This window comes from Carettochelys insculpta, chromosome 11 (assembly GCF_033958435.1).
Source record: "Carettochelys insculpta isolate YL-2023 chromosome 11, ASM3395843v1, whole genome shotgun sequence".
In the NCBI taxonomy this organism is placed as follows: Eukaryota; Metazoa; Chordata; order Testudines; family Carettochelyidae; genus Carettochelys; species Carettochelys insculpta.
The window spans coordinates 44,368,064-44,394,553 of NC_134147.1; the positions used below are offsets into that span (position 1 = coordinate 44,368,064).

Below are 26,490 nucleotides of genomic sequence, written 5' to 3' on the forward strand. Positions count from 1 at the left end.
TGTGGATATCCACACTGACGTCCGCAGATGCGGATACCCATGGATACAAAGCCAATATTGGCAAATCTGCAGGGTCTAGGTAAAAAAATTTGGACCCACATCCTCATCCACAAAAATGAGCTGTGGAGATCCACATCCACAGATATCTGCAGGTTTGCAGGCTTCTCAAGGCACCGCAGACGGCACACAAAACAGCAGCAACCTCCATTGGTTTTTGCTTCAGTAAAGTGCTGGCTTTAAAGTTGTGTCTCAAAAGGTGATGGAAAAGGAATATGGTCTATTTAAAAAGCAAAACAATTGCATCATAATGATTTGGAACTTGCTGCCAGTGCCTTGCTCTCTGTAATATGCAGAGTGTTTTACTCCTAAGTATTCGGGTACAACAGCAGCCACCCATTAGGGTGAATGAAGCCTCTTGATGAGCCATTTAGAGACACACAGAAATAGAAACTCACTGGATGGGCAGAATTTTGTGCAGAATCCTTGCTGGTTGTTGACAGAAAAGTTTTTCAAGAAGCTGTTGCAATATCCAAGGAACCGCTGTAAACATTACAGTAGTGCTGGAAAATCCCTGGACCTTTGCCATGATCAGTGGAGAATGTTTGATTTATTTTTTTCCCCAAAGCAAGTAAGCACCTGTGTACATCCCAGTCTTTGGACATCACTGGAGATATTTAAGAGCAGAATAGATAAACACCTGTCAGGGATGAGCTTGATGGTGCCTGGTCCTGCCATGAGGGCAGGGGATGGGACTTGATGACTTCTCGAGGTCCTTTCTGGTTCGAGTGTTCGGTGATCCTTTACATGTGAATTGTTTTACAGAAGTAACTGAGATTACTTGGTTGCATAAAGCTACTCGTATACAGAGGTGTTTTCAGGATCAAGCCCCTATTTCATCCCACTCTCCTCGGTGCTGGAGCCTGGGTGATATGCGTCCATTATTCAAAATCCCCTTTTGTATTCCAAGGCAGCTCTGGTCGCCTTAGCTTTTGTTCCCTTTCCCATCTCCTGCGCGGTAGGCTCTGAAGTGTGGCTGTGTTAACAGATTTTAAGGCCAGAAGGGATCTTTATGAGCAGTTGGTCTGACCTCTTGCATGGCATGGGCTGTAGAATTTGACCCAGTACTTTCCACAGGGGGGAACATTTATTGTGTTTGGATTAGATGAAGCATGGCTTTGGGAATGACATCCTCTCTCCAACGAGCAGCATCAATCGGGTGAGGAATTTATCACTTTCCTGGGCAAGTGATGTCAATGGTTAATTACCCTTTGTGTTAAAAAGCGCAGTGGGGTCCTGCTGCAGGACAAGGGCTTCAATGCAACACAAATAAATGAAGAATAAATGAATTCTCCGGGTGGGGGGAAGGGGGTGAAATCCTGGTTTCGTCACGGAATTCAGAGAGGCCAGGATTTGACTCTCTTGTTTCTCAGGCCTTGCCCATGCTGCTAAAGCTACACCAGCAAACTTTCCTAGAGGCGGTACAGCTTATACCAGCAAACAAGTGCTCTTCCCAGGAGAGTTGCTACGAGTTCCCAGAACTAAATAGGATCTTCCTGCAAAAGGACTGTGTTTGCCAGTGTTAAATGCAGCTGCACATAGGCTTTTGCTGGCCCAGCTGTGTAGGTTAGGAAGGTGATTTTTTTTCATGCTTGTACCTGACATAGTTTTGCCAGCAAATCTTTTCCGTGGCAGTCAGGCCTGGGAAAGCAAAGTGGTGTGGTTAAGTGGAAAAGAGATTCTGTGGTAGAGACACTCCACTAGTGTTACAATATTTGAACTTTCAAAAAAGGAGGGTGCCCCGAGAGGGAGTGTATCTGTATTACTATCTACCCCCTCACCTTGTATTCATGTGCTATACCGGTAAACTCTTTCATATCCGGCAGCCCCAGGATCAGGAGGTTATCAGATATTCTGGATAATAGAGGGGTATTATGCCTAGCAATTCATAACACTAAAGAAAAAGAAGATCAGATGTTAAGAAACAAACACAAATGTATGAAGAGTACTTTATTTACCAACAACAGTAGTATTGTACACTGTAAACTTATACTGCATTTGCTGTATTATTTGTATTTACTTTCACTTTACTTCTGGAAAATGTAACTAACATTTACTTATGTTTAAAATCCCTTATCTGAGAGTTCCAGATGATAGAATGCCAGATATGAAAGAGTTACTATATACACTATAACACATTAATACAAGGTGAGTTGGTAGCTACTGATGCAGATACGCTCCCCCTCAGGGGTGTCCTCTTTTTTGAAAGTTCAAATATGATAACCCTAAACCCAACTGGTTTTTACTGGCATTTTATTGCCCTGCTTTTCTTATGTTTTCCCTTACCTTTATTCTGTCAGTTTCTACAGTTTTGGAGGGTTGTGTGGGAGGGGAATAAATATGTATTCTTGATCTTCTGCCTCTTCTTCTGACACATTGAGGCTAGCCTCTAGCCAAAAAATCAGATGAGTTGGTTTTCCGAAAGCAGTCACTCCTAGGGTTGCATTACAGTTCAGGATCAGTAAACAGGAGGTATTTTGTGGCTGGTGTATTGTTATCTGCCTCTCTATAAATCACTCTTCTGGCTTCTGCAATCTTGGCTGGTCTTCACCATTTAAGGAGGCAAAAATTTTGAATCTGGTGCTTTACCCTAATGTCCTGCAGAATAGTATAACGCCCTGTGGCCTGCTCATGGAGTTACTGCAGTCAGAAAAGCACGTAAGCATGTGCCTAGTGTGATTAAAGCTAGGCATATACAGAGTAGGCAACCCTGCTCTTCCCCATCTGCCCTGACCCAACCCCCCCGACCCGGTTTAAACAACCTGCAAGTGGCTCTGGTTCAAGACGCCCCTGCTGCCCCGCGCAGCTCCGGCACAACCCTTCTGCTAGCTCACAAGCTCCCCTCCCACCCAACCCCCCACCCCTCCACATGGCTCCAGTGCGACCCCCCTGCTCGCTCACAAGCTGCCCTCCCACCCAGCCCCCCGCTCTCTGCGTGGCTCCAGTGCGACCCCCCTGCCGGCTCACAAGCTGCCCTCCTGCCCAACCCCCGCTCCTCCGCACAGCTCCAGTGCAGCCCTCCCCCACCAGTTCACGAGCTGCTTGCCTCCCTCCAGCCCCCTGTGGGGCTCTGGTGCAACCCCCGTCGGCTCACCACCGAGGCACAGCTCTGGTTCCAGTTCAACTCCCCGCCCCCCTGTAGCCCAGCTCACCATCCACGCTCAACTCCACCCCTCACCCCCCTGCAGCCCTAACCCACTCCAGGCTTAGCCCCCACCTCCCACAGCCCCAACCCACCTCCAGGCTTAACCCTCTGCAACTGCCACCCCCAGCCCAGGGCTTACCTTTCTGCTGTTTCCCTGGCTGAGGGAAAAAGCTGGACCCCAACTTGCACAAAATCTGGGTTTACTCGAGGGTGCGTGGAATGCAGTCTTCGTGTACTCTGAGACTTTATTGTAGTCATTTACTGAATTGGGATCTGTGAGTTTAGATAGACTGAAGAATCAGACGTTTCATCCTTGGTTCAGTGGGGGCAGGATCAGGTATCCAGGCTTTTAAATGCTGTTTTTGAGCCAAAGTGACTTAGGTGATAGAGGAATAATAAGTTAAAGCATCTTCTGTAGAATGTTCCTTTTCCTTGTGAATATAGCCATGGAGAAAAGGTAGGCAAATGAACATGGGCTCAAGGATGAGGGGAAAACATCAATATTCAGTATTCTGGTAGCATGAAACTAGCCTGTAACACCCTCTTTTGTATACAGCACTGCAAGTATGGCGTGTGCGTCCCCAAGGAGCGAGAGGCGCCGGTGACCGATGGAGCCTGGGGTTCCTGGAGTCCCTTTGGCAGCTGTTCAAGAACCTGTGGTGGCGGCATAAAAACAGCGGTTCGAGAATGCAACAGGCCTGAGTAAGTACAATAGGGCTGAATTGCTGGTCTTGTTGAGGTGGTAAAGGGCTGCTTGTTTTCTGTGAAGCTACAGACTAACACCGCTGTCCCTCTGAGACTGTTTAAAAAGGCAAAAGTAAGATTCAAGCAAGCACTTTGAGGCAGAAGTCATTCCACTTCCACTTCCTTCCTAGTAATGCCCAAGAGGTTATTGCCCATTAGCAGTGGATTTGTGCTAGTTTCTGCATTGCTCTGCAAAACCTGCTATCAGCTCTTTTGAAGTCTGTGGCAGATGAGTGTTAATTGAGGAAAGGAGATTTATACCTGGAACACGGGTGGTAGAGTGTTACATGGAGATTGCTCAATTTGTTTGAGCAAATGTCACAGTGAAGGAAAGGCTGAGGGCAAGGGAGTTGGACATCACAAAATCTGTTAAAATAGTGTTGAGCATGTGCCAGAAACACAGATATCAGAGAGTTCTCACTCCAGACTGCCTCCACCAGCTTTGCAACAGCTAAGCAATGCAGAAACAGGACAAGTCTTCTCAGATCAAATATAATTTCATGAGTGCAAAAGATGGCAAACAAGCTTATGGTTCTGGAGAAATACATTCCTGGTGGTTTGGAGCACTGGGCACCTAATGAACAGATTCTTGGATAAGAAGACTCCTGAGACTCCGAACCAAGCCACAGCCAGTGCCAGTACCCTCTGTAAGTTATCAGGTAAATTGTGTATCTTTGCGTCTGGCATTTCCAAAGCACCTAAGTGAGTTAGGCAAGAACCCTAATTGAAACCAGTGGGAGCTGAGGGCTTAACAACCGAGTACTCTTTTGAAAACGCCACTCATAATGTAGTCAGTTGCGTATATTTTCCTTGATTTCTTTCAGGAGCACTCTAAGTGGTGGTGTCCTTCCCTTGAACTCATCACTAAATCTCCACAGAGTGTTTTTGTCTCAAGCTGGCCTGAATAGATTTTATACACTGACTTGTTTTGCCATTTAAATTTGACATAGTGATATGGGCTCCAAGGAACTATGTTCTCATCACGAGAATTTTTGGCATCTGCAAGTGAATGAGACAAGTGCAGGGGTCAGCAGCCAAGAGAGGAAGAAGAGTCATTTTTTTTCCAATTTGGTAAAAAAAGATTATTAATTCAAGAGCCACAGTGCATGTGCATATGAGATGATCCTTAATAAATAACATCAAACAGAACTTTTTGTTACCCCTATTTTTTAAGAACTGCGCGCACACAATGATTTGTAATGTGATACCTGTTTACTGCAGGACGTTCACAAACGTTTACATATTCGGTTTCTTCACACTTTACATGTTTGTTTGTACCACTGTCTTCCTGGCTTACACTCCTGAACTGTTTCTCTCTGGAGGACGCGAGGGGGAGTTGTACAACATTTCAGGATCACAAATTGTTTGCTGTTTAGATGGGAGTTGTTCATTTGTGAACTTTTAGATGTTCACGGCTTATCGAAAATAATCCAGAGCCTTAGGTTGCAGACCCCTGGACAAGTGAATAAAGTTAGAAAGGAAGAAGCCACTGCATAGCCTCTTTTCTTCTTGTTAAAACACACATCCACTCATCTCCCCCATCCCAGCTTTTCAAAATGTTCTTTTCTAACATATCAACTAGCATTAGTCTAGCCGAAAAGCAGTTTTACTCCTAATCGTTGTGGCTCTTTTATGATAGCTTGCAGGTGCCACTCAACTGATTTAGAGTTACCGTTTCTGACCTGTCAAAAAAAAGGACAACCCTGACAGGGAGTGTGTCTGTATCAGTATCTACCAGCTCATGTTGTGTTAATGTACTATATACGCTATAACACATTAATACAATGTGAGTTGATAGATGCTGATACACATGTGCTCCATCTCAGCGGTGTCCTTTTTTTTTTTATATGGTAGCCCTAGCTGATTAGCAGTACACCCACAGCTGGCAGCCTGTTTGTCCATTGGTGGTGCACATCCAGCTGTCTTGGTGCACATAGCAAAATTTATTCTGCCCATGGATGGAAAAAAATAGAACACTGTAAACCACCAAAATGTCTGAAGTTAGAACTAAATTCCTTTGCATGTGCCCTTGTATGTTTAAAAAAATCTTAACTTTTTATAAAGCTTTTTTTATATGAACATCCCGGTTGGTGCCTAGTAGGGCAATGAAGCAGTCCATTATACTGCCAGAATGAGGCTCCTCTCAAATCCATCATTTAAAACGGGAAAAGGCCTCTCACTCTTAGAGTGCTGCTGCCTCTGTCTATAATGTGTTCTGACACCTACATGGTTGAACACTTTGTAGAACAGTAGGAAGCTGGATGCCTACGACAGCCAAGCAGGCTGTGTTTTGACATGCACTCAGTGGAATGTATTCGCTGACCAGACCAGACCCTTCACCTGGGAAATCAAGGCTGGATGGCTAAAGCCAACTGCTGCAATGTATCATGGACGGTAGCTGAATTTCTGGCACCATGTGCCAAAGAGGGCACAGTTGCAGTAATAGCAGCAGAAAACATGGTGTCAACACAGGGGGCCCCATCAGCAGGAAGGGCTGTTTGGCTATCAATATCATCCCTCGCCGGGGTTCGAGTCACATCTGCATTTGAGGAATATCGCAAGAATAGTTAACGTGTTGAAAACTGCCTCAGTTTTGACATGTAAGCCTAGCTACAGATAAATGTTTCAAGCCACTTAACTGCTGAGCTGCTGGCAATACAGTAAAATAGAGCTACAGATTAAAATACTTCTCAGCCTTTCCCTGTTGCAATGTGATTAGTTGTTTGGAATGGAGCAGTCCGATCTCTCTTTTACAGCCTGGTTATCAAAATACAGGCTCCGTCGGGTGTGCATGGCATCTCCTCCCAAATGTCTGTGCAGTCTCACTTGAGTACAAAAGCTTCACTTCATGCACCCCTCTGCACCAGAGACTGGGCACACAGATTTTTGTGCACTGAACTGCTTGCAAGTAGAGGCCAGGCTCATACCCATCTGGAAGACCTGACCCTCATCGGCCAGGTTTTGATGTATGTAAAATGGGTGTAACTTTGGAAGTCTAGCCCTAGAGAGAAATATTTTGTCAGGGAGATATTGTGCTGGCAACACATGGCTTGAAAAATGTAACACTAAAATGATAGGTGCAAAATGTTGTGGGTGAAATTTTCGGTGGGTGTTCGTCCACATGCACATGTCCAAATGCAATGACCTGGTCGCATATCATAGAATTTACAAAAACGAGGAGAAATCCTGTGGCATCTTATAGACTAACAGTTTTTTTGGAGCATAAGCTTTTGTGGGCAAAGACCCACTTCATCAGATACATGTAAAAGTAGCTCGCTAGATAGCCGAGTTGGAATGGAAATATTCTAGACTAGAGAAATAGTCCACAGCAGAAGTTACATGATAGTAGAGATGCTTCAGAAATGATAGGAGTATGCACTGCATGAGCAGGTTTCTATGCATGAATTACTTCGTTTTTCATCATCTGTCACTTGTTGATGGATCTCTGTAAGAAATATTAGACCGTGCTGGTTGAGCATATCTAATGTGCAAGTATGTCTTCATAGCATTAAAAATGTCACATATTACTGGTGAAAATCCATGTTTGAATAATATTTTATGTGCAGCTGATTTATTTTTCAGGGTCATGGTCAGTCACCTATTTTCCCAGGTTTTGTTAAAGTTTTTCTAGTGCCTCTTAACAATGAGTGGTTGGGGCTAGTTTGAAAAACAAAAATCAATGTAAAGTGTATTTAAGCCCCAAATACTGACTGACGAGAAAAGTTATGAAGTTGACAGCTCATGGTAAATGTTAGCATCCTTTAGTTTGTGCTAGGTTCTTACATGCTGTATACTAACCTCTTATCTCAAATATCATGTCTAGAAAATGTAATTGCTTAGACATCTAATTGTATGGAGTTTTTGAAGTGGTTAGTATTGTATAGGACAAAAATCGTGCATGTTCTTGTTTATTACCGTAATATAAAAAATACATCTTCTGTTAATGACATCTGTTTTATAACAGGAGCATTTTGCTTGAAAGTGACATGGTTGTGTCATGTACTCTATCTTTAAAACATACTTCTGCAGAGGCTTGCATAATTTTAAGGCCATCCTGAAATTGTAAGTACTACCTTTGCAGTATAAATGGAGAGTGTTCTCAAACTGAAACTGATTCTTGGGTCAGAAGATTCCTGTCAAATCTAGTTTTAATTATTTTTGATTTAAGAAGAGCTCTAATGTTCACCACAGAATGGAAACTCTGGCACTAATAATTCAATGATCATTCTGACCTATGTTCAAGTTGAAATGCCTGACAATTTCTTAAAAATTAAAGTAACATTTTATCTAAGAATGACATCAGAAATTTGTAATTCAGAATTTTTTCACCTGTTCTAGTTCAGAGTCATTGTCCCAAGATGACATTCAGTGGTGTAAGGCCAAGCTGCCTGGGTTTGCGTTGGAATTTGCTGTAGCATGTTGGATTATTTAGATGACCAAATGCTGCCTGTGCGTGGTGGGTATGTGTTTATAATAAATATACCGCCACTTTTATTTTCTGGTTTAAGATTAACGCGTCCAATCTTGTACGGTTCTAAACAGCAGCAACACCATTGACTTCAATGGAGCCACACCAGTTTACACAAGTTGAGGATCCATCCCAGTTCAGAGCACACACTATTACTCTTAAGCTGTGTCTACACGTGCATGCTACTTCGAAGTAGTGGCACTAACTTCGAAATAGCGCCCGTCGCGGCTACACACGTCGGGCGCTATTTCGAAGTTAACTTCGATGTTAGGCGGCGAGACGTCGAAGTCGCTAACCTCATGAGGGGATCGGAATAGCACCCTACTTTGACGTTCAACGTCGAAGTAGGGACCGTGTAGACGATCCGCATCCCGCAATGTCGAAATTGCCAGGTCCTCCATGGCGGCCATCAGCTGGGGGGTTGAGAGATGCTCTCTCTCCAGCCCCTGCGGGGCTCTATGGTCACTGTGGGCAGCAGCCCTTAGCCCAGGGCTTCTGGCTGCTGCTGCGGCAGCTGGGGATCCATGCTGCAGGCACAGGGTCTGCAACCAGTTGTCGGCTCTGTGTATCTTGTGTTGTTTAGTGCAACTGTGTCTGGGAGGGGCCCTTTAAGGGAGCAGCTTGCTGTTGAGTCCACCCTGTGACCCTGTCTGCAGCTGTGCCTGGCACCCTTATTTCGATGTGTGCTACTTTGGCGTGTAGACGTACCCTCGCAGTGCCTATTTCGATGTGGTGCCGCGCAACGTTGAAGTTGAACATCGACATTGCCAGCCCTGGAGGACGTGTAGACGTTATTCATCGAAATAGCCTATTTCGATGTTGCTACATCGAAATAAGCTATTTCGATGTTGGCTTCACGTGTAGACGTAGCCTTAAAGCCCTGCATTAAGGGCTAAGTTCTGACTTGAACTTTATGCGTTTGTAAGAAGTAAGAACTTCCTCTTGAGGCATTTCATGAGGGGACACACAACTCTCATTTAGTCACTTCCTACGCGGGGCGGGATGGAGCTGTGGTTCTGCCCACAGCAGTCAGGCCAGTTAGATGAGTTGGTATGAGAGTATAAAGTGAGAAAGTATCATCGGTGCTCTGGACGAGCAGGAGATTACAGTTCCTTGGAAACAGAGCAGAGAGGAGAGTTCCTTGCTTCTGGGCTTGTCTACATGTACTGCTTTAGCTAAAGGGCTGATTTTAAATTGATTTAGTTAACCCATTGGAAAAGGCTCGCTGAAGGCTCTATCACATTGATGTCAGTTAAAATCTATCAATTTTCAGCTTCGGTGAGTTATGAGAAGGGTTAAGATAAGCCAAAATAAGACAGCTTTAATCAGAATTAAGAGCATCTGCACTGGGTTTAAGTAAATGACCAAGTTGTCAAAGCTGCAGCATCCTAAGATTGCTCCAGCCAGTTCTAAAGCAGTAGCTATGTAGCAAACTAGCCACATTATTCTGAAAATTATTTATTGTTCAAGCCAACTAGCCGCACTCAACTGGCCCAAGAGCAACATGTGGCTATTAAGCCAGCATGTTGGACACCACAGCCTTATGGAGAGAATAGTTCCTAAAGCTGGAATCATGCCCTCATTGTCAAGAGAAGAATTAAGTGACCTACTTTATAACTCCACTTTATTTCAATGAGGAGGGGCGGTCACTGACTGGCAATGGGGTGTCTTTTTATCTCACGATGCATTCTACTTTTTGTGATTTTTGGTTGAGACGAAATGTCTGATTCTTCAGTCTATCTAAAAATACCCCCATGGATGTTAACAGCATTAGGTAAAGATGGGTAGGAAGCCATAATCTCTTCTTCAGTCGCCCAAGATGGGGAGTGGAGTATCTGATTTGTGTGGGCGAGTCAGTAGGTGAGCCCAGTCAGCAGAGCTCCCCTTTTTCTCCCAGAATCAGTAGGCTCCTGATGGGCTGACACCACTGCTTGTCATGGTGGTCAATATCAGCTCATTGTTGCCTTATGCTTCCCACACAACTTGTTCATCATCATCTGTGCATTGTCTGTGTCTTATCCTTAGGTGGGGGCAGGGTCTGTATTCTTTTTCCTTCTGTGTGAGTACAGCACCAAGCACAGTAGGGTCTGAATGCAGGCCACAAGGTTCCAGGCACTCAGTAGTACGAAGGCACAATAGTAATATTGTTTTATTGACTCTTTTTACAAGGGTACCTGCAAGTGAGCAGTAAGTAGTAGAGAGGCTGTGTTGACTGGGAGACATTGGATTTGGAGGCAAGGAGACCTGGCTTCCATTTCGGCTCTGTCAGTGGCCTATTTAAAAAGTGCATTTGCCTTTCTGTGCCTTTGCATATATGTTTAACAGATATTACTGAGGTTGCCTCCACTGGTGAAGTATTTTGAGACTGGCAGAGGAAAAACACTCTATAGCTACGTCTACACGTGAAGCCTACTTCGAAGTAGCCTATTTCAATGTAGCGATGTAGGCTATTTCGATGAATAACGTCTACACGTCCTCCAGGGCTGGCAATGTCGATGTTCAACATCGACGTTGCGCAGCACCACATCGAAATAGGCGCAGCGAGGGAACATCTACACGCCAAAGTAGCACACATCGAAATAGGGGTGCCAGGCACAGCTGCACACAGGGTCACAGGGTGGACTAGCGCTTCCGGGGCAACAGCTAGCCGCTCCCTTAAAGGGCCCCTCCCAGACACACTCAGCCTGCACAGCACGCGGTCTGAAGAGCCATAGGCACGCAGACCTCGGGCGACGCAGTCATGGACCCCCAGCAGCAGCAGCAGCAGCCAGAGGTCCACCCAGCCCTCCCTGCAGGAGCAGGGCTCACCCTGATCCATGCCATGCGGGAGGCAGCTGAGCACCTCCTTGCCACACCGGAGGAGGAGCAGCCCCCAGGGGAGCAGGACTCAACCTCCAACCCTGCAGCACCCCGCTGCGCCCCCCGCCGCACACGCCGCCGCCTGTGGAGCTAGCCCACCAGCACCGACTGGTGGGAGCGGCTGGTGCTTGAGGAGTGGGACGACAACCGCTGGCTCAAGAACTTCAGGATGAGCCGGCAGACATTTATGGAGCTGTGCCAGTGGCTCACCCCCCAACTCAGGCACCAGTTTGGCGTCGGCAAGGCCACCGTCGGGGCTGTCCTTATGGAGGTAAGAGGACCCACGGTGGGGGGAGGGCAGGGGGACCCTGGCAGGGCAGGGCAGGGCAGGGCTGGGCCACGCACACCCTGCTCACCCCTCATTGGTGCTCTCCCATGTGCTTTCCCTGCAGGTCATGCGCGCCATGCTCCTCCACAGGCTCATGAGGCTGGAGGACCCAGATGCCACCATCGCGGACTTTGCCACGCTGGGCTTCCCTAATTGCTTCGGGGCTCTGGATGGGACTCACATCCCCATCCGCGCCCCGCAACACAGTGGAGGACGGTACATCAACCGCAAGGGCTACCACTCAGTGGTCCTCCAGGCCTTGGTGGACAGCCGGGGCTGTTTCCAGGACGTGTATGTGGGCTGGCCTGGCAGCACCCACGACGCCCGGGTTTTCCGGAACTCGGGCTTGTGCCGCCGGCTGGAGGCGGGGACCTACATCCCCCAGCGGGAGATCCCTGTGGGGGACACCACCATGCCCCTCTGCGTCATCGCCGATGCGGCATACCCCCTCCGGCCCTGGCTCATGCACCCGTACACGGGCCATCTCTCTACCAGCCAGGAGCGCTTCAACCAGTGCCTGAACCACGCGTGCCAGGTGGTGGAGCGCTCATTTGGCCGCCTCAAAGGGCGCTGGAGATGTCTCCTGACCCGCCTGGATGCGGGCCCCAACAACACCCCCCAGATTGTGGGTGCCTGCTGCGCCCTGCACAATTTGGTGGAGAGCAAGGGGGAGGCCTTTTTTCAGGGCTGGGCTTTGGAAGCCAGCAGGGGCGACATGCAGCCACCCACTGCCCCCAGTCGCCAGGTGGACCCCGAAGGGACCCGGGTCCGGGAGGCCCTGCGGGCCCACTTCGAGGAGGCCGTGGGGTGAACTCTGCCAGGTCCCCCACTGTGCCCCCCCCCTTCCTTCACACCACTCCCTGTCCCTACATCCACACCACGGAGCACCCAACAGCACCCCCCCTCACACTTCTCCTGGACAAATAAAAGCACACACTCGTTGGTAAAATGAAACTGGTTTTCTTTTTTTAACTGCTTTTTGAACTAATAACGACAAAACTATGTACAAGACCTACTAACTAAAGCATAACATAAGTGAATAATAAAAAAGTTTCCATATATTTACATGTAACAAAAAAGAGAAAACCAGGGATTGCAAGGACGGGGAGAACTATTTACATGGGGGGGGGACTGAGCAAACAGGGGGCACAAATACATAAGTCCAACTATATACGGGGGGGGGCCATGTCCTGGGCCCCACACCCCTATAGTCCGGCACTGGGGGTGGGCGGCCGGGAGCCCTGCCTCGGCCGCAGCCCTGTCCGGGGCTGGCTGGGGGCCGGGCGGACCGGAAGATACGACCGGCGAGTCTCAGCTGGCCCCAGGTGTCCCTCAGCGGTCCGGCCCTCGGTGGCAGGTGGCGGGGCGACGGCGGACGGCGCGGCGACGAGCGGACCAGTGGGTGGCGTGGCGGGTGGAGCACTCAGGGCGGACGCAGCGGCGGCCGGTGCGGCATGGGGGGCCAGGTAGTCCACTAGCCGATTGAATGTCTCCATGTAGGCCCCCCATGCCTCTTGGCGCCAGGCCAGCGCCTGCTCCTGGAGGTGGAGGCGGCGTTGCTCCACCCGCAGACGCTGCTCTGCAACCTCCAGCTTCCGGCGAGGGATGGCCAGCAGCTGGGGGTCCGTCGCTGCCGTGTGGTGTTGCGGTGTCCGCCGTCTTGCCCGCCATGGGGCCGGTCGGTTCTCTGCTGAGGGGCTGGCCTGGAGCGATGGCCCCGGAGGGGATTCCGGGACCCCTGACGCCTCGCCAGCGCTCTCCGGTCTTTCCGATGGTGCAGCTGTGGAACACAGGAGGGGGGGAAGAAGAGTGGAGACAGGCGTTAGTGTGGGCCCCGAGCCGTGGCCCTTGTCCCCCCACCCCTGTGCTGCAGGTTCCCCATCCCCGTCCCCGGGAGATGCTGCTGTGATGGGGTTCATGGGTCCCCCTGCACTGCACCCCGTCCCCTGGCGAGAGTGACTCTCACTTCACTCAGCAGGGTCTGACAGGAGAGGTTTCTTAGGCCACAGATGCCCAGTTTCTCCCAGAAGTGGCAGTACAGCTGTCAGAGACAGTCCTTCCAACCCGTCCTGGGGAGAAGACCCCAAGGGGTGCCCCTCTGGGGTGTAGCTTTCCCCCTCCTCAGGCTGGCTGCCTCCTAGCTCTCCCTTCCCCTAGCCTCTACCTGCGGCCCCCCCCCGATTCAAAGCCAGCTCGGCTCCTCCCCCCTCTTTGTTCAGGGCAGGGGTGTCACCTGCCAGTTTTAGCCCCAGGATCATCCTTTGCCCCTGGGAACTATTCAGCTTGCTGCTCATAGCTAGCCTGACTCTCGCATTTGCACTCCCCCCACTCCATCACATGCTGCTGCGGCTGCTGCTGCGGGGTGTCCCACCCCCTCCTCCCGGGGGACCGTAGAGGTTCTGCTCCCCCCTGCCCCGGGGATGGGGCCTGGCACTGTCGTGCTGGGGGTGGGGAAGGGGCTGATGCCCTCCTGTGAGGGACATGGCACTGCTGTCCTTGGGGCCATGGCCATCTGGGCATGTGGAGGGCCCTGGCCACATATCTATTACCCCTGCCCCTCAACCCCGGGGGTGTAGACCGGGGGGGTACATACCTGTAGGTCCACTCCCACGGTCCGGAGATCCCCGGGGGGCGGACGCCCGGCTGCTGCTCCAGGAGGGGAGGACGATGTGCAGCCCCGTCTCAGCGGAGGAGGAGTCCCCCTCCTCCTCCTCCTGCTGCGATGCCCCGGGGGTGGGCTCCAGGGGGGGCCCCCGGGGTGCGGGGCTTACCTCTGGGGCGGACTCCGGCTCTGGGGCCTGCTGGGGCTCCTCAGCTGAGGTGTCAAGAGTGGCCGGAGGGGAGGAGGTGTGCCGGGGGCCCAGGATGTCCCTGAGCTCCCTGTAAAGGGCAAGTGATGGGGGCAGCCCCAGATCGGCCGGCCGCAGCCCGGGCCCAGGCGTAACCCTGCCGCAGCTCTTTCACTTTACTCTGGACATGGTCCGGAGTGCGGGCAGGGTGACCCTGGGCGGCCAGGCCCTCGGCCAGCCGAGCGAACGCATCCATGCTCCGCCTCTTGCTCCCCGTTACCTGGAGCACCTCCTCCTCGCTCCAGAGCCCCAGCAGGTCTCGAAGCTCGGCCTCCGTCCAGGAGGGGCCCCGCTGCCGCTTGCTGCCCTGGCTGCCCTGGCTCCCCTTGGGGGGGGTCCGCTGGGGGGGCTGCCATGTGGCCATGAGGTCGGTTGGGGGTTCTTGGGGCTGCTCAAGAGTGTGCAGGCTGGCCGAGTGTCTGGGCTGCCGCCTGCACACGCTCTCAGCTTCCTGCAGAGAAAGGGAGGGGGAGGGGACCTTTAAGGGGCCACTCCACACGGCCACCATTGAGCTGAGGGGTTGGAGAGAGCGTCTCTCAACCCCCCAGCTGATGGCCGCCATGGAGGACCCCGCAATTTCGATGTTGCGGGACACGCAACGACTACACGTGCCCTACTTCGACGTTGAACGTCGAAGTAGGGCGCTATTCCCATCCCCTGATGGGGTTAGCGGCTTTGACGTCTCGCCGCCTAACGTCGATGTTAACATCGAAATAGCGCTCAACATGTGTAGCTGTGATGGGCGCTATTTCGAAGTTAGTGCCGCTACTTCAAAGTAGCGTGCACGTGTAGACACGGCTTATAAGGTATTGCTATCAATACCGGAAGATGTATTTTTTAGTGACAGGCTGTGTTACCCAGTTGAGAGCCAGTGTGTCTTTTTTTCTTTTTTTTCACATTATGACATATTAAAATAACAACTTGGTCAATCATGTAGCTCGTCGCAATGCTAGTCACTGACGAGCTTCTTGGATTTGCATGGTACCTTTTTGTTTCACTTTCTTGTACTGTGGCTCATTAAGGAAATCTCAGAACCTATTTGAATTTGGAAAGTTTCCCTTCTCATTTGTTTTGGCCAAGGGCATACGGAAGGGGAAGCAGATGCTACTGTAGTTTTAGCGGGAGGTGATTTTGAGGCACCAAGCTGAAGTAGACACTCTCCCATTTATACTTTGACAGCTCTGCCCCTGAGGCTGTGTAACACTGCCCTCTACAGGGCAGAACAGGTTAGCCCCAATCCACCATTGATTTATTTGGAATGGTTTTGCCTTCTTATCAGCTGATCTGAAAAGAGTAGGTTAAATGCAACAAGGCGGGTTAGTGGAGATTTTCGATGCCCAAAAGTTGGGAACAGAATTAATTTGGCCCCTCTGTGCACATGTACTGTTCTGTCCAGCTAATTTTTTTCTGTTTTTCATGAGCCACCTAATTTGTCTCCTCCCAGATTTGAAGTCTCGTATCTTACCTTTAGTAGTACCAAGAAATAAAGGAGAGCGCTGGGTGTGTTTTGATTATGTTATCAAACCAATACACCCACATTTGAATGTGGGATCTAGCACTTCTCCACTTACAACAATTTTTTGTTTTGCCCTTTTGGAGCTTGTTTTAAATTCTAGTTGTAGACAATGACTAGAACAAACTCTGATGGGCTAAATGGACTTTTTCCAGTGCCATGCTGTTTTGTTGTTATTGCTTGTTGTTTATATCATCATGGTACATAGGACCTCATTGTGCTGGACACTGTGTAAACACACATCAAGATGGTCTCCATGCCCCAGAATGTGTATTTAAAATTATAGGACAAGAGATAACAAGTGGATAGAGCAATCAGATGGGGAGCACAAGGAAATGACAAAAAACTGGTCAACGTTGTTCCGGTTAGAATATTTTAATTGATTAAAACTGGATTGTAACTGGTTGAGATGTGGGAAATATTAGAACAGAGGGTAGGAATAAAGGATCTGTCTCCAGAATGGAAAGAGGTCAGTAGCAAGTCCAGCAGGGGTCTGTAAGAGGATCAGTGCGGTTCAATATATTCGTAAACGATCTGGATAAATGGGATAAACAGAAATGTAGCAAAATTTGCATATGATAGAAAAATACTCCAGATAGTTAAGGTCCAAGTAGACAGCGAAGAGCTCCAAAGGGACCTCACAAAACTGGGTGACATAGCCTCTGTTTGTCAGAAGCTGGAAGTGGGTGACAGGATGGATCCCTTGATGATTACCTGTTCTATTCATTCCCTCTGGGGCATCTGGCATTTGCCACTCTCAGAAGGCAGGATACTAGTCTGGATGGGCAATTGATCTGACCCAGTATGGCCTTTCTTATGGTCTAATGTCCTATTCATTGTCAAGTTTTCTGTAGGCATCACTGCAAAAGAGATTTTAGAGGGATTTGGGAGTGAACACTGCAGATGCATATGAGATGCCAGAGAGACAGCAAAAGGAGAACATGAAGGTGCTTGCTTGAAAATTCAACAAGCAGGTGATTGTGGCAGTTCTAGGAGTGGGTAAGCAAGGGATCCAACTTCCAGAGGACAATGTATAGCTTGCCCCCCACCTTGGTGAATGCTAAAAATGTTTTTTTCTGTATTGAACAGCCATCGTCCAGCAATGATAAATGTTAGCACCCAAAACAGCCACCACCTTCTTCTTCTTTTTATACTGGACACTTGTATGTTCTGTGAGGTGTGCCACAACCTTTTTTTCATTCTCAGTTCTCAAACATGGCCATATGGAATTTTACTAGAATTTCTAGAAGAGTGGTGCTGGGGGCTGAAAATATGCACCACAACCTTTATCTCAAAGGATACTTTCCATGTCTGAAATGAGTTCCTGTCCTGGGAGTACTTCCTGCTCAGTACATCTAGTATCACGGTGGGCACATTTATCCTCTCATTGCTTCTTACAGCCAATGGGAGGTCCCCTTGGGTTCACGTTAGGGATGTGCTAGTGTTTAACCAGTAAGCCTCACCTTAAATGGATGAGGCTTCCCAGTTACAGTTAAGTGATGGCAGTGGGTTGCTGTAGCCCCTTGTGGCCTGCCATAGCCAGGTAGCGTTCCAGGGGGCATGGCTTGGCCGCCCTCCCCTTCTGTTTAATTGGTTAATCGGTTAAACTGAACATTTAACCAGTGAAGGAATTCAACGGGATTTTACATCCCTAGTTGATGTAGAGGAGACCAGTGGTTATGGGATGGCGGGTTGTGAGTAGAGCCATTTAAAATGTTTGTTGGGATGATTGCTTCCACCCTTTCTGTGGGGCAAAATCTGTTCTGAAGAATTTTTTCCCTCTCAGGAAAGTTGAAATGGTAGCTGCCGGCCTGGGATGCCCTTGTCCCTTTCACTTGCTGCTGTTGAAATTGGCATGAGCAGCCTAGATTTTCACCCGGGTGCAAAAGCTGTTTTTGGCAAGGTAAACCTTGATGGTGGTGGCTTAGTTCCTCCATATGGTAATCAAGTAGGACTTCTAAGCTCTGCAGTAATACAGTACTTGATAATAATCACAGCAGGATGATCTAGGGCAGGTCATCCACAGTGACAATGCTCTTATGGTGATGAGGTCTGTGTACATCTCTCTAGGGATGGACCTGTCTTTATCTGTAGATTCTCACAATATATGCAGCAGAGGCAGAATTCATTCCTCCTGGGAATCTCTTCCGCTGTTCCCACTCTAATCTGTGCTCCTAGAAAGAGGGTGGAGTGTGACATGCTAATGAGGAGATTCCCTAAAAGAGATGCACGAGCTGCTAGTGTGCTTAAGCCAGTGTGCTAAAAATAGCAGTATGGCTGTGACTGGTGGCTTGGGCTACCTGCCCAAGTACAATCCCACCCCGGCCTCCTGAGCTGTCACCCATGGAGTCATGGCCTTGGTGTTACTTGGAGCTGTAGGCTGTGACTCACTCTACCACCGTGTTTCTCGACCAGGGGTATGTGTACCGTTGGGGGTGCACTAAGGTCTTCTGGGAATGCATCAACTCATCAAGATATTTGCCTCGTTTTACAACAGACTGCTTAAAAAACACAAGTTAAATAGTACAATCTAAAGGTTCATTCAGACAGTGACTTGCTTCTACTGCTCCATACGCCTTACTCTGAAATATAAGTACCATATTTCTATTCCAATTAATTTTTATTTGATAATAAGGTGGCAGGAAATCAGCAAGTTTTCAGTAGTCGTCGTCTGTGATATTTTTGCATGTTTTTGCAAGTAAGTAGTTTTTAAGAGAGGTGGTAGGATGCAAAACCAATCTGACTCCTGCAAAGGGTACAGTCTTCTGGAAAGGTTGAATGGCACTTGTTTCAAGACTTCAGATTGCTTTAGGATCATGTATCAGAGAGGTAGCCATGTTAGTCTGTAGCTTCAAGAACAACAAGAAGTCTTGTGGCACCTTACAGACTAACAGATATTTTGGCGCATAAGCTTTCGTGGGCAAAGAGCCACTTCATCAGATGCATGAGTGATCATGCATGTTTAGGATCCTGTTTAGGATCATGTTTCTCTGCTGGTGGTACATGTGCCCTTAGAGGTAAGTGAGAGAAGTCTGAGGTTTTTTTTTTATAATTTTAAAAGGGTACTTAATTAAAAAAAAAAGTTGAAACACTACCACCCCTGCCACACACGCACACCAACCCCAAACTTTTCATTTTTGCCTACCTCCTTTTGTCTATTTCTTAATCTCCACCATCTACTGCTTACAGTACTTACTGTCACGTTGAGATATTTTTAACATAAATGCCTGAACAAAATATAGGCTCTTCATCATGAGTAACAGAAGAACTGTTGTAAATAATTACCATCTTGAACTAGACTCAGAGGGATAGCTGTGTTAGTCTGTAGCTTCACAAATAACAAGCAGTCCTGCAGCATCTTAAAGACTAACCAACTTGCTACAGGACTGTTTGTTGTTTGTCTTGAACTAGTTAGAGGAATATGATTGTGGGATGGATTGCTGGTAGCACAGCTCATTGAAGTCAGTGGGAAAACTCCTGCTTACATCAGCAGGCTTTGAATCCAATTCAGCATGCGCAAATATCAGCGCAATCTAAAGAACTTAAAGTTTCTTCCCTACCCCTCTGCTGTGTAAGACAGCTGTTGTGTAATGCGGAGAAGGATGGAAACAAAGACCAAAGTAATCTTCTGTTTTGGAAGGCTGAGGGAAAACTTGAGGATGACTGCATGGTCTGATTGATGTGCTGTGAAATCTCTGTAAGAGAATAATATAACTGTTAAGGACAAGCTCTGCATGTCACCATAAGAACACCAGCAACTGTTACCAGGAGTGGGGTTCAAACCGGGGAAGAGTAACTTAGATGCTCATGTGTAATAGAGGAAGCGTACGTACCTGGGAGAGGAGAACGGGTAGCATGTGAACCTCCAGGCTGACGCAGCAATGACCTCGATTGGTTGGAAGAGCGGCTGGGATGAGATGGGAGAGTGAGGTTGAGAGGCGCAGTGTGGGGAGAGAGGATGAACTCCAATAACAGGTTCAGCAGATACATTGCATATTAGAACTAACATGACTTTTTTTCCCCAGGCCGAAAAATGGTGGAAAATACTGTGTGGGCCGCCGAATGAAATTTAAATCCTGCAACACTGAACCATGCTCTAAACTGAAGAAAGATTTCCGAGATGAGCAGTGCGCTGACTTTGATGGGAAGCATTTTAATATTAACGGTCTACCTCCTAATGTGCGTTGGGTTCCAAAATACAGTGGAAGTGAGTATGCCAGGAAATGAATGTTAGCCTCTGCACAATGGCTGCTCAAGGGAAGAGGATAAAAACACCGTGCCCTTTTGCTTTTTCAGTTTTAATGAAAGATCGGTGCAAGTTGTTCTGCAGAGTAGCAGGAAACACCGCCTACTATCAGCTCAGGGACCGAGTTGTTGATGGCACCCCCTGTGGCCCAGACACAAATGATATCTGTGTACAAGGGCTTTGTCGGGTAAATATTTCCTTCTGCCGGTTAAGTTATTTTCATGTTTATATTGCAAAACTCTATCCCACCTCCACATTCTGTTCTTCACTGGTACTCATGTGGATTCTTCCTGAGGCAAATCAAGCAAGCCCTGCTGTGATAGTCTCATGCTCTGTGGCTGGAGTTTTCTGGGGGCTTGGCACACCCCACAAGGGCTGGATTTTCCAGAGACCTCAGCAACTTCTTCTACACCATAGTACATGGCCAGATTTTCAGAAGAGCTCAGCCCTGAACTCTGAAAATCTGTCCATGCGTATCAGTTTCTGGGTGCTGAACACTCCTGAAATTGGAGCCCAGTTTGAGCAGGGAGCACATGAAAAATCTAACTGTGTGCTCTGTGGAAAACCTGACCCTGCCGGAATTTATTTTTCCCCAGTCGCAACTATTTTAATGCTATTTTCATTGGGAGTGAGAGGCGCTAGTGTAATTGCCGACAGGCAGAGCCGAACCTGGGACCTTTGGGACTTAGTGTGGTAGCCTCTATGGTTTGCGCTAAAAGCCAACTGCCTATTAGCTAAGGATGCAGAGGAGACTCGCTATTTCTTTTTGTAAGTGGTATAAGTGCCGCTAAATGGGACAGGGCACCGCACCCAGTAGGTGTGCAGGTTACACCAGCATGCACTGGAATGGGCTATTAACAGTGGTGAAGTAGGTACAATAACTTGACTGTGATGGAAAGAAATCCCAAATCCTCATAGTGCTACAGAGTGCAAATTCCATGTTTGATTATAGCGAGGCCTGGCCTTTTGGAGAACCATTGGGGCACCAACGGCTGTGCCAGGCCCATGGACAAGGTGTGGGTTGGGGAGGCTCTGCACTCCCAGAAGGGGTGGGGCCTCAGGTGGAAGGGGCGGGGCCGGATGTAACCGGCCCTCAACTCCACTCAGAGTGCACCGTGCCCCATACACACACGCCTTCCCAAGCCAGCCCTTAGCACTACCCAGAGTGTGTTGAGTGAGGCTCCAGCGGCAATTTAAAGGACCCAGGGCTTCAGCCACCACTGTTGCTGGAGCGGCAGTAGCCACAGCAGTTTTGAATTGCCAGGCCCCGGGGCAAATGCCCCCTTCACTTCCTCTTCCACATTGGCTGGCCTGAGAACCTCTGCTTAAAATCAGCTTTAGTGAAGGACGGGATGTTAACTTGTAGGCCTACCGGGAAGCCTCGTGCTTACTGGTTTGCTTACCAGTTATCTGGCTCTTGCTGATTATCTCAGGACGTGGCCAGTGACACTGGGCTGGAGCAGTCCCAGCCGTGAAGGAGCAATGAGATGGGCAGCAGGACCCTTGACACAGCAGGCCAGGTGGTGGGACTCAGGTTAAAACGGTTATCCAGTTAAATATCCTAAAGTGTAAGATGTTTACATGGTAAATTATGTGGAAAAGAGGGAAGAGAGTTTGGTGCCGATCTTTGTACTCAGCTGTTTAATATGATTTAATTAGGAGCCTTTTTTATTCTGGGCTACTGAATTTTTGTTCAACCTACTTTTTAACTTTTTTCTCTTAAAGCAAGCTGGCTGTGATCATGTGCTAAATTCAAAGGCAAGAAGAGACAAATGTGGTGTTTGTGGTGGTGATAATTCTTCATGCAAAACTGTTGCAGGCACATTCAATACCGTGCATTATGGTAAGAGTCCATCACCAACAGGGGTAGAGAGAAAAAGGCCAGGCTATAAAAGCGTTAACCACATACAGGCTATAAAAATACTCAAGATCTCCCTCCTCCCATTCAAAATGTACATGACAGGGCTAGAGAACAGTCTTGACCTTTCTGCTCAATCTTTTAGGCTATAACACTGTGGTGCGCATACCTGCCGGTGCTACAAATATTGATGTGCGGCAGCACAGTTACTCAGGGAAACCAGAAGATGATAACTACCTTGGTAAGTTGCAATGCCCATTATAATGTAGAGAAACTTGCTTTTTATACTGCCTCTTTCTCCACTAAGGACTATTTCATTTGCACTGTCAAAAATACATGCAGGGTATTTTCCAGACTGAGTAGCTTGTATCTCGTTTCATCTGTCTGTGTGACTGGTGATGTCTGAGGTTTTCATTGCTGTAGTACTTGGGATCAGTGTTCCCTGTAAGCCGAGTGCCTGGGCAGCTGCCCAGGAGAGATATGGGTACCACCCAGCTGTTTAGCAGAGTGCACTCAGCACGCACAGCCGGTAGCATGTGTTTCTACTGGTAGTACACATCAACACATGCGTTGGTGCACTTAACAAAATTTATTCTGCCCATGGATGGAAAAAAATTGGAGGGAACTCTGCTTGGAGGCTCATAAATTTTAATTACTTTATCGTTGCACTGCTCCTGTGAGATCAGGAAATAGTTGTATTCACGCTCCATAGGTGGGCAGTAATGGAAATTAAATAATTCCCCCAAGACTCTGAAGTCTGCAACACAGCTGGGAATTGAGCTCTGAATTCCTGGGTCCCAGAGCAAGTTAACAGATCCCTTCATAAGCTGCATTTTCTGGAACAGCAAGACAGAGATATTTACCAGATTTTAATAGAAATTCCACACATGTGTACTTGGGTGATGAAGCCATATGTATTATTTACTGTAACACTGGACAATAACAGACCTCATCCTCATTGACCCCCACCTCCCTCTTTATCCCTGCCACAGCATGTAAACTACAAACAGGTCCTAAGCATCTCAGTTTTATTTAAACTGATATAATGGTAACACAGCCGTTTGCTATTCTCACCCCTTAGTTCGTGATGAGCAGTTACTTCCTCTTGAAACCTAACAGTTTGAGTGAGGGCAGCAAGGATAGCAAAATACAGCACTACAGAAATTCACCGTGGGACGTGTTTGATACCTCTGTACATGCCCAGGACAAGGCCAGTCTTCCACTTCAGGCCTGTGGTCTCTTCCCAAATGGGATTCACGCTGGCCCTTTCCTTGGCTTAAACCCTTGTACTCTGGGTGGAGCATCAGTCATCTACAAGTCTCCACCACGTCACTCTGTCTCAGGATCAAACTTCCAGCTGGCTCCACGAATACCCCGGTTGTTGTCCTTCAGTCTCAGTAGATGTTCTCCATGTTGTCCAAGGTCTTCCTCGTTTGTGTTTTTCCTTGTGGGTTCAATGTGAGAGCTTGACAGACTACACTGGATGGTGGTTTTCTGAGAGCGTGTCCCAGCCATCCCCACTTTCTTCTCTTGATTTGAACATCAAGTGTACACAGCTGTGAATTTCATCTCGAGCAGGGTCAAATCATGGCCACGAATTGTGGCCACATTGAACTCCAGGAAGTTTGGCCTATGATTTGCAGCCTGCTCACACGAGGGGTCTGTTTTCTCTTCCTTTGCACACATTCTCTGGGTTGGTCAGCCTTGCTGTGTGTTCATCTGCATTTCTCTGGATCTCTGTTTGGACAGGAGGTCTCATCTCGTTTTCCAAAGGTGGAATATTTGGCTTGTCACAAGAGGAGAGCTTTGTTGTTAGGTGGTTTTTTGTTTGAATAGGTTTTTAAAAATATATGAATGAACACAAGTGTGTGTGTGTGTGTGTGCGCGCGCGCGCATGTACGCGCTTTACTCATTGGAGTTATTTTAAATGCTGTCTTCACTTGGGTTGAAATTCATCCCTGTTCAGAGGGCTGGCAGGTAGCCCATCCAACATTCATGTTCCACTTAGTTCTCAAAGTAGGACCCAAATGATGTATAGGCCAAGGCCAGAATGACAAAATTTGACCTTTTGACCTCTATGTACGGTCCAAGTACCAGTGTGACTTTCTAAATAGTCAGAGGTGGAAAAAGCACCTAAAAGTTACTCGAGTAGAAGTATGCCTGCTGGGGGTGGGCTGTGCTTAAGTGCAAGTCACTGGTGTCCCTCTAGAAAACTACTTGAGTAAAAGTGCATGCACGTGCACACACACATCACATTGATTGTACTCAAGTATCCAGAAGTGAAAGCGGCTGCACTTTTACTCAAGTAACTTTTGGGTACCTTTTCCACCTCTAGTAATAGTCCTACTTACAACACCTTCATTAGTAAGTATATTAGGAGGCAGAGCTTTACCGTTTAGGTGGTGGCTGGTAGCATTAGCGTTTCTTTTGTTAATCCACAGGCGGCCTGGCTTTGAGCAAGCTCCTAGCTGCATGGGGGTGCAGGGAAGGGGCTAAGTCTTGCCTCACATGCTGATGAAAATCGGCTCGTGTGTCATTCTTGGCACTTGTGCCTGGGATTGCTACCGCATAGTCTGGAACTTGAAGTCACCTGTGGATTTGTTGTTCTTAGGCCTTGATTTATGATAGGGGAGATTGTCCTTTATCCTACTACAGCTGCTCAAGGGAAAAGTGTGCTGTAAAGAACACCCCGTCCTCCTCCAGCCAGTATGGCACAGTTCCAGGCATGGGGAGAGACAGCAGACACTCCATGCCCCATATGTGAGTGGGTGGAGCCATCCTTTCCCTACAAGACCTGGCCAGGCCTGGAAAGAGAATTGAGCTAAAAGCAAGAGGAGACTGGGGCCGGGGGCGGGGACTTGGAGTCACACTTCCTGCCCAGGAGGCCATGTGTTTACAGAGAGCTGATCCGAAAAGCTCAATCTAGACTGATATGCTAAAGAAAATAAACAGCCTGATGGCATTCTGTGTGGTTCCAGGTTTAGAGAATATTTCCTTTGCTGTCATTAGAGAATCTGGCTGACGAGAATACAGTGCAGGGACAGGAAATACAAAACCAAGCAAATCATTTGGACCTTGAGCCGACAATTGATCTATTCAAGTGGACCCCTGAGCCCTGGTAGGGATCCAGCTGTGTGGATTCGGTTTCAGAATTGGGGCCATAAAACATATTCTACCCATATGTAGCCATTAATTTCTATCTAAACCTATGATTCATGCAAGTGTCTAATGAAACAAAACCTGATTAAGACGTCAGCATTGTTACCCAGGAGAACTGTAAAACGTTCTGAACATTTTATGTCTTTTTCCAGAGGGAGAGCTTCCTCCCTATTCTTTCTTCCCTATAAAAATAATCTTCCATGTGCACAGTTCCCTGCTGTGCGTTCAGAGCATTCTACCCCATCTAGGCCCCGTGCCCAGAATAACCTCTGAGGTCTCTCTGGAGGGCTTTAATCTTCTTGAGACGCAGGAAGTCAGATCTTTTTGAATGTTGCAGTGCAGTGTACCCTTGCGATTTCTTCAAGTGAATATTGTTCGGCTTCCCATTAGACCTGAAGAAAAGCAAGTGAAAAAGTGTGCACGTGTGTGCTCGTTTAACAGTTCACTGAGTGTGAAAGCTTAGGCCCTAGGCTCTTGTGAACTTTGTAGTAGTTATACAACGATCTAGGAGGAATTTGATGATGTCATCAAGTTTGGAATGTCTAAATGCTCTCCCCCATTATTGTAGGAAGTTGCAATAAATGGAAGGGCTTCTTTTAATGTGTCCTACAGCTGCTTAGCAGTGTAAAAGTCAGAGGAAAGTGATTGGGGCTGAACAGTGCATTGCATTTTGAGGTTTTCTGTTAGCCGGGCGTCCAGAGCAATCTTTTGCTCTGTTTTCCCTCCTAGTTATGCTTCTGATTCTCCTCCCATGGTTTGATGGTCGCTCCAGGTTTTTACAGCAGAGAGCCTTTGTAGTAGTGTAACAGTGATGGGTGAAATGGTGGAGAAACTAACTTAGGAAATTAGCTCCCTAATCGCATTAGTGTGAAGTTGTGCAGCAGACTGCTGTTTGCAGGAAACTCTTCTTATAAAGCAGTTCGGCTTTAAGCCGTCAGCACTTTTGCAGACCTCAAGATCTGGAATAAAACAAACAAAATAATGTTGCTGGCCAAACTCCTTTTAATTATCCAGTGGAAGGTGAAACCCAGGCAGCTTAGTTATATGGCATTTACGCACCTGAATGCAGAGTGAAATTTTTTTATAGCCTGGCAGCTCTCGCAACTAATAGCCTTGCCCAGCCCTATTTTTAGCGGTGTCATGCTTTTGTTGCAGTATGTAGGGTGCAGTTTACATGTGCTATTTAAAGAAAGGTTTGCTGTTCGCCAGACTGGCACCTCTTTGCTGCAGTTCTTTGCCACCTGTTTACTGTGCTTGCTCAAGC

General features: G+C 47.9%; 1 protein-coding gene across 4 annotated transcripts in view; it reads left to right on the forward strand.

The window, feature by feature from the left end:
- Positions 1 to 26,490, forward strand: part of ADAMTS9 (ADAM metallopeptidase with thrombospondin type 1 motif 9) — a 140,198-nt gene that overhangs the window by 40,640 nt on the left and 73,068 nt on the right. For all 4 annotated transcript variants that reach the window (XR_012646935.1, XM_075004888.1, XM_075004889.1 and 1 more), the window contains 5 exons: positions 3,759 to 3,904; positions 19,989 to 20,170; positions 20,260 to 20,396; positions 21,935 to 22,052; positions 22,213 to 22,308. Coding sequence is in view for 3 of the 4 variants with exons in the window: in XM_075004888.1 (XP_074860989.1) it covers positions 3,759 to 3,904; positions 19,989 to 20,170; positions 20,260 to 20,396; positions 21,935 to 22,052; positions 22,213 to 22,308 (679 nt within the window). In the remaining variant the exon portion in view is untranslated. The remainder of the gene's footprint in view (positions 1 to 3,758; positions 3,905 to 19,988; positions 20,171 to 20,259; positions 20,397 to 21,934; positions 22,053 to 22,212; positions 22,309 to 26,490) is intronic.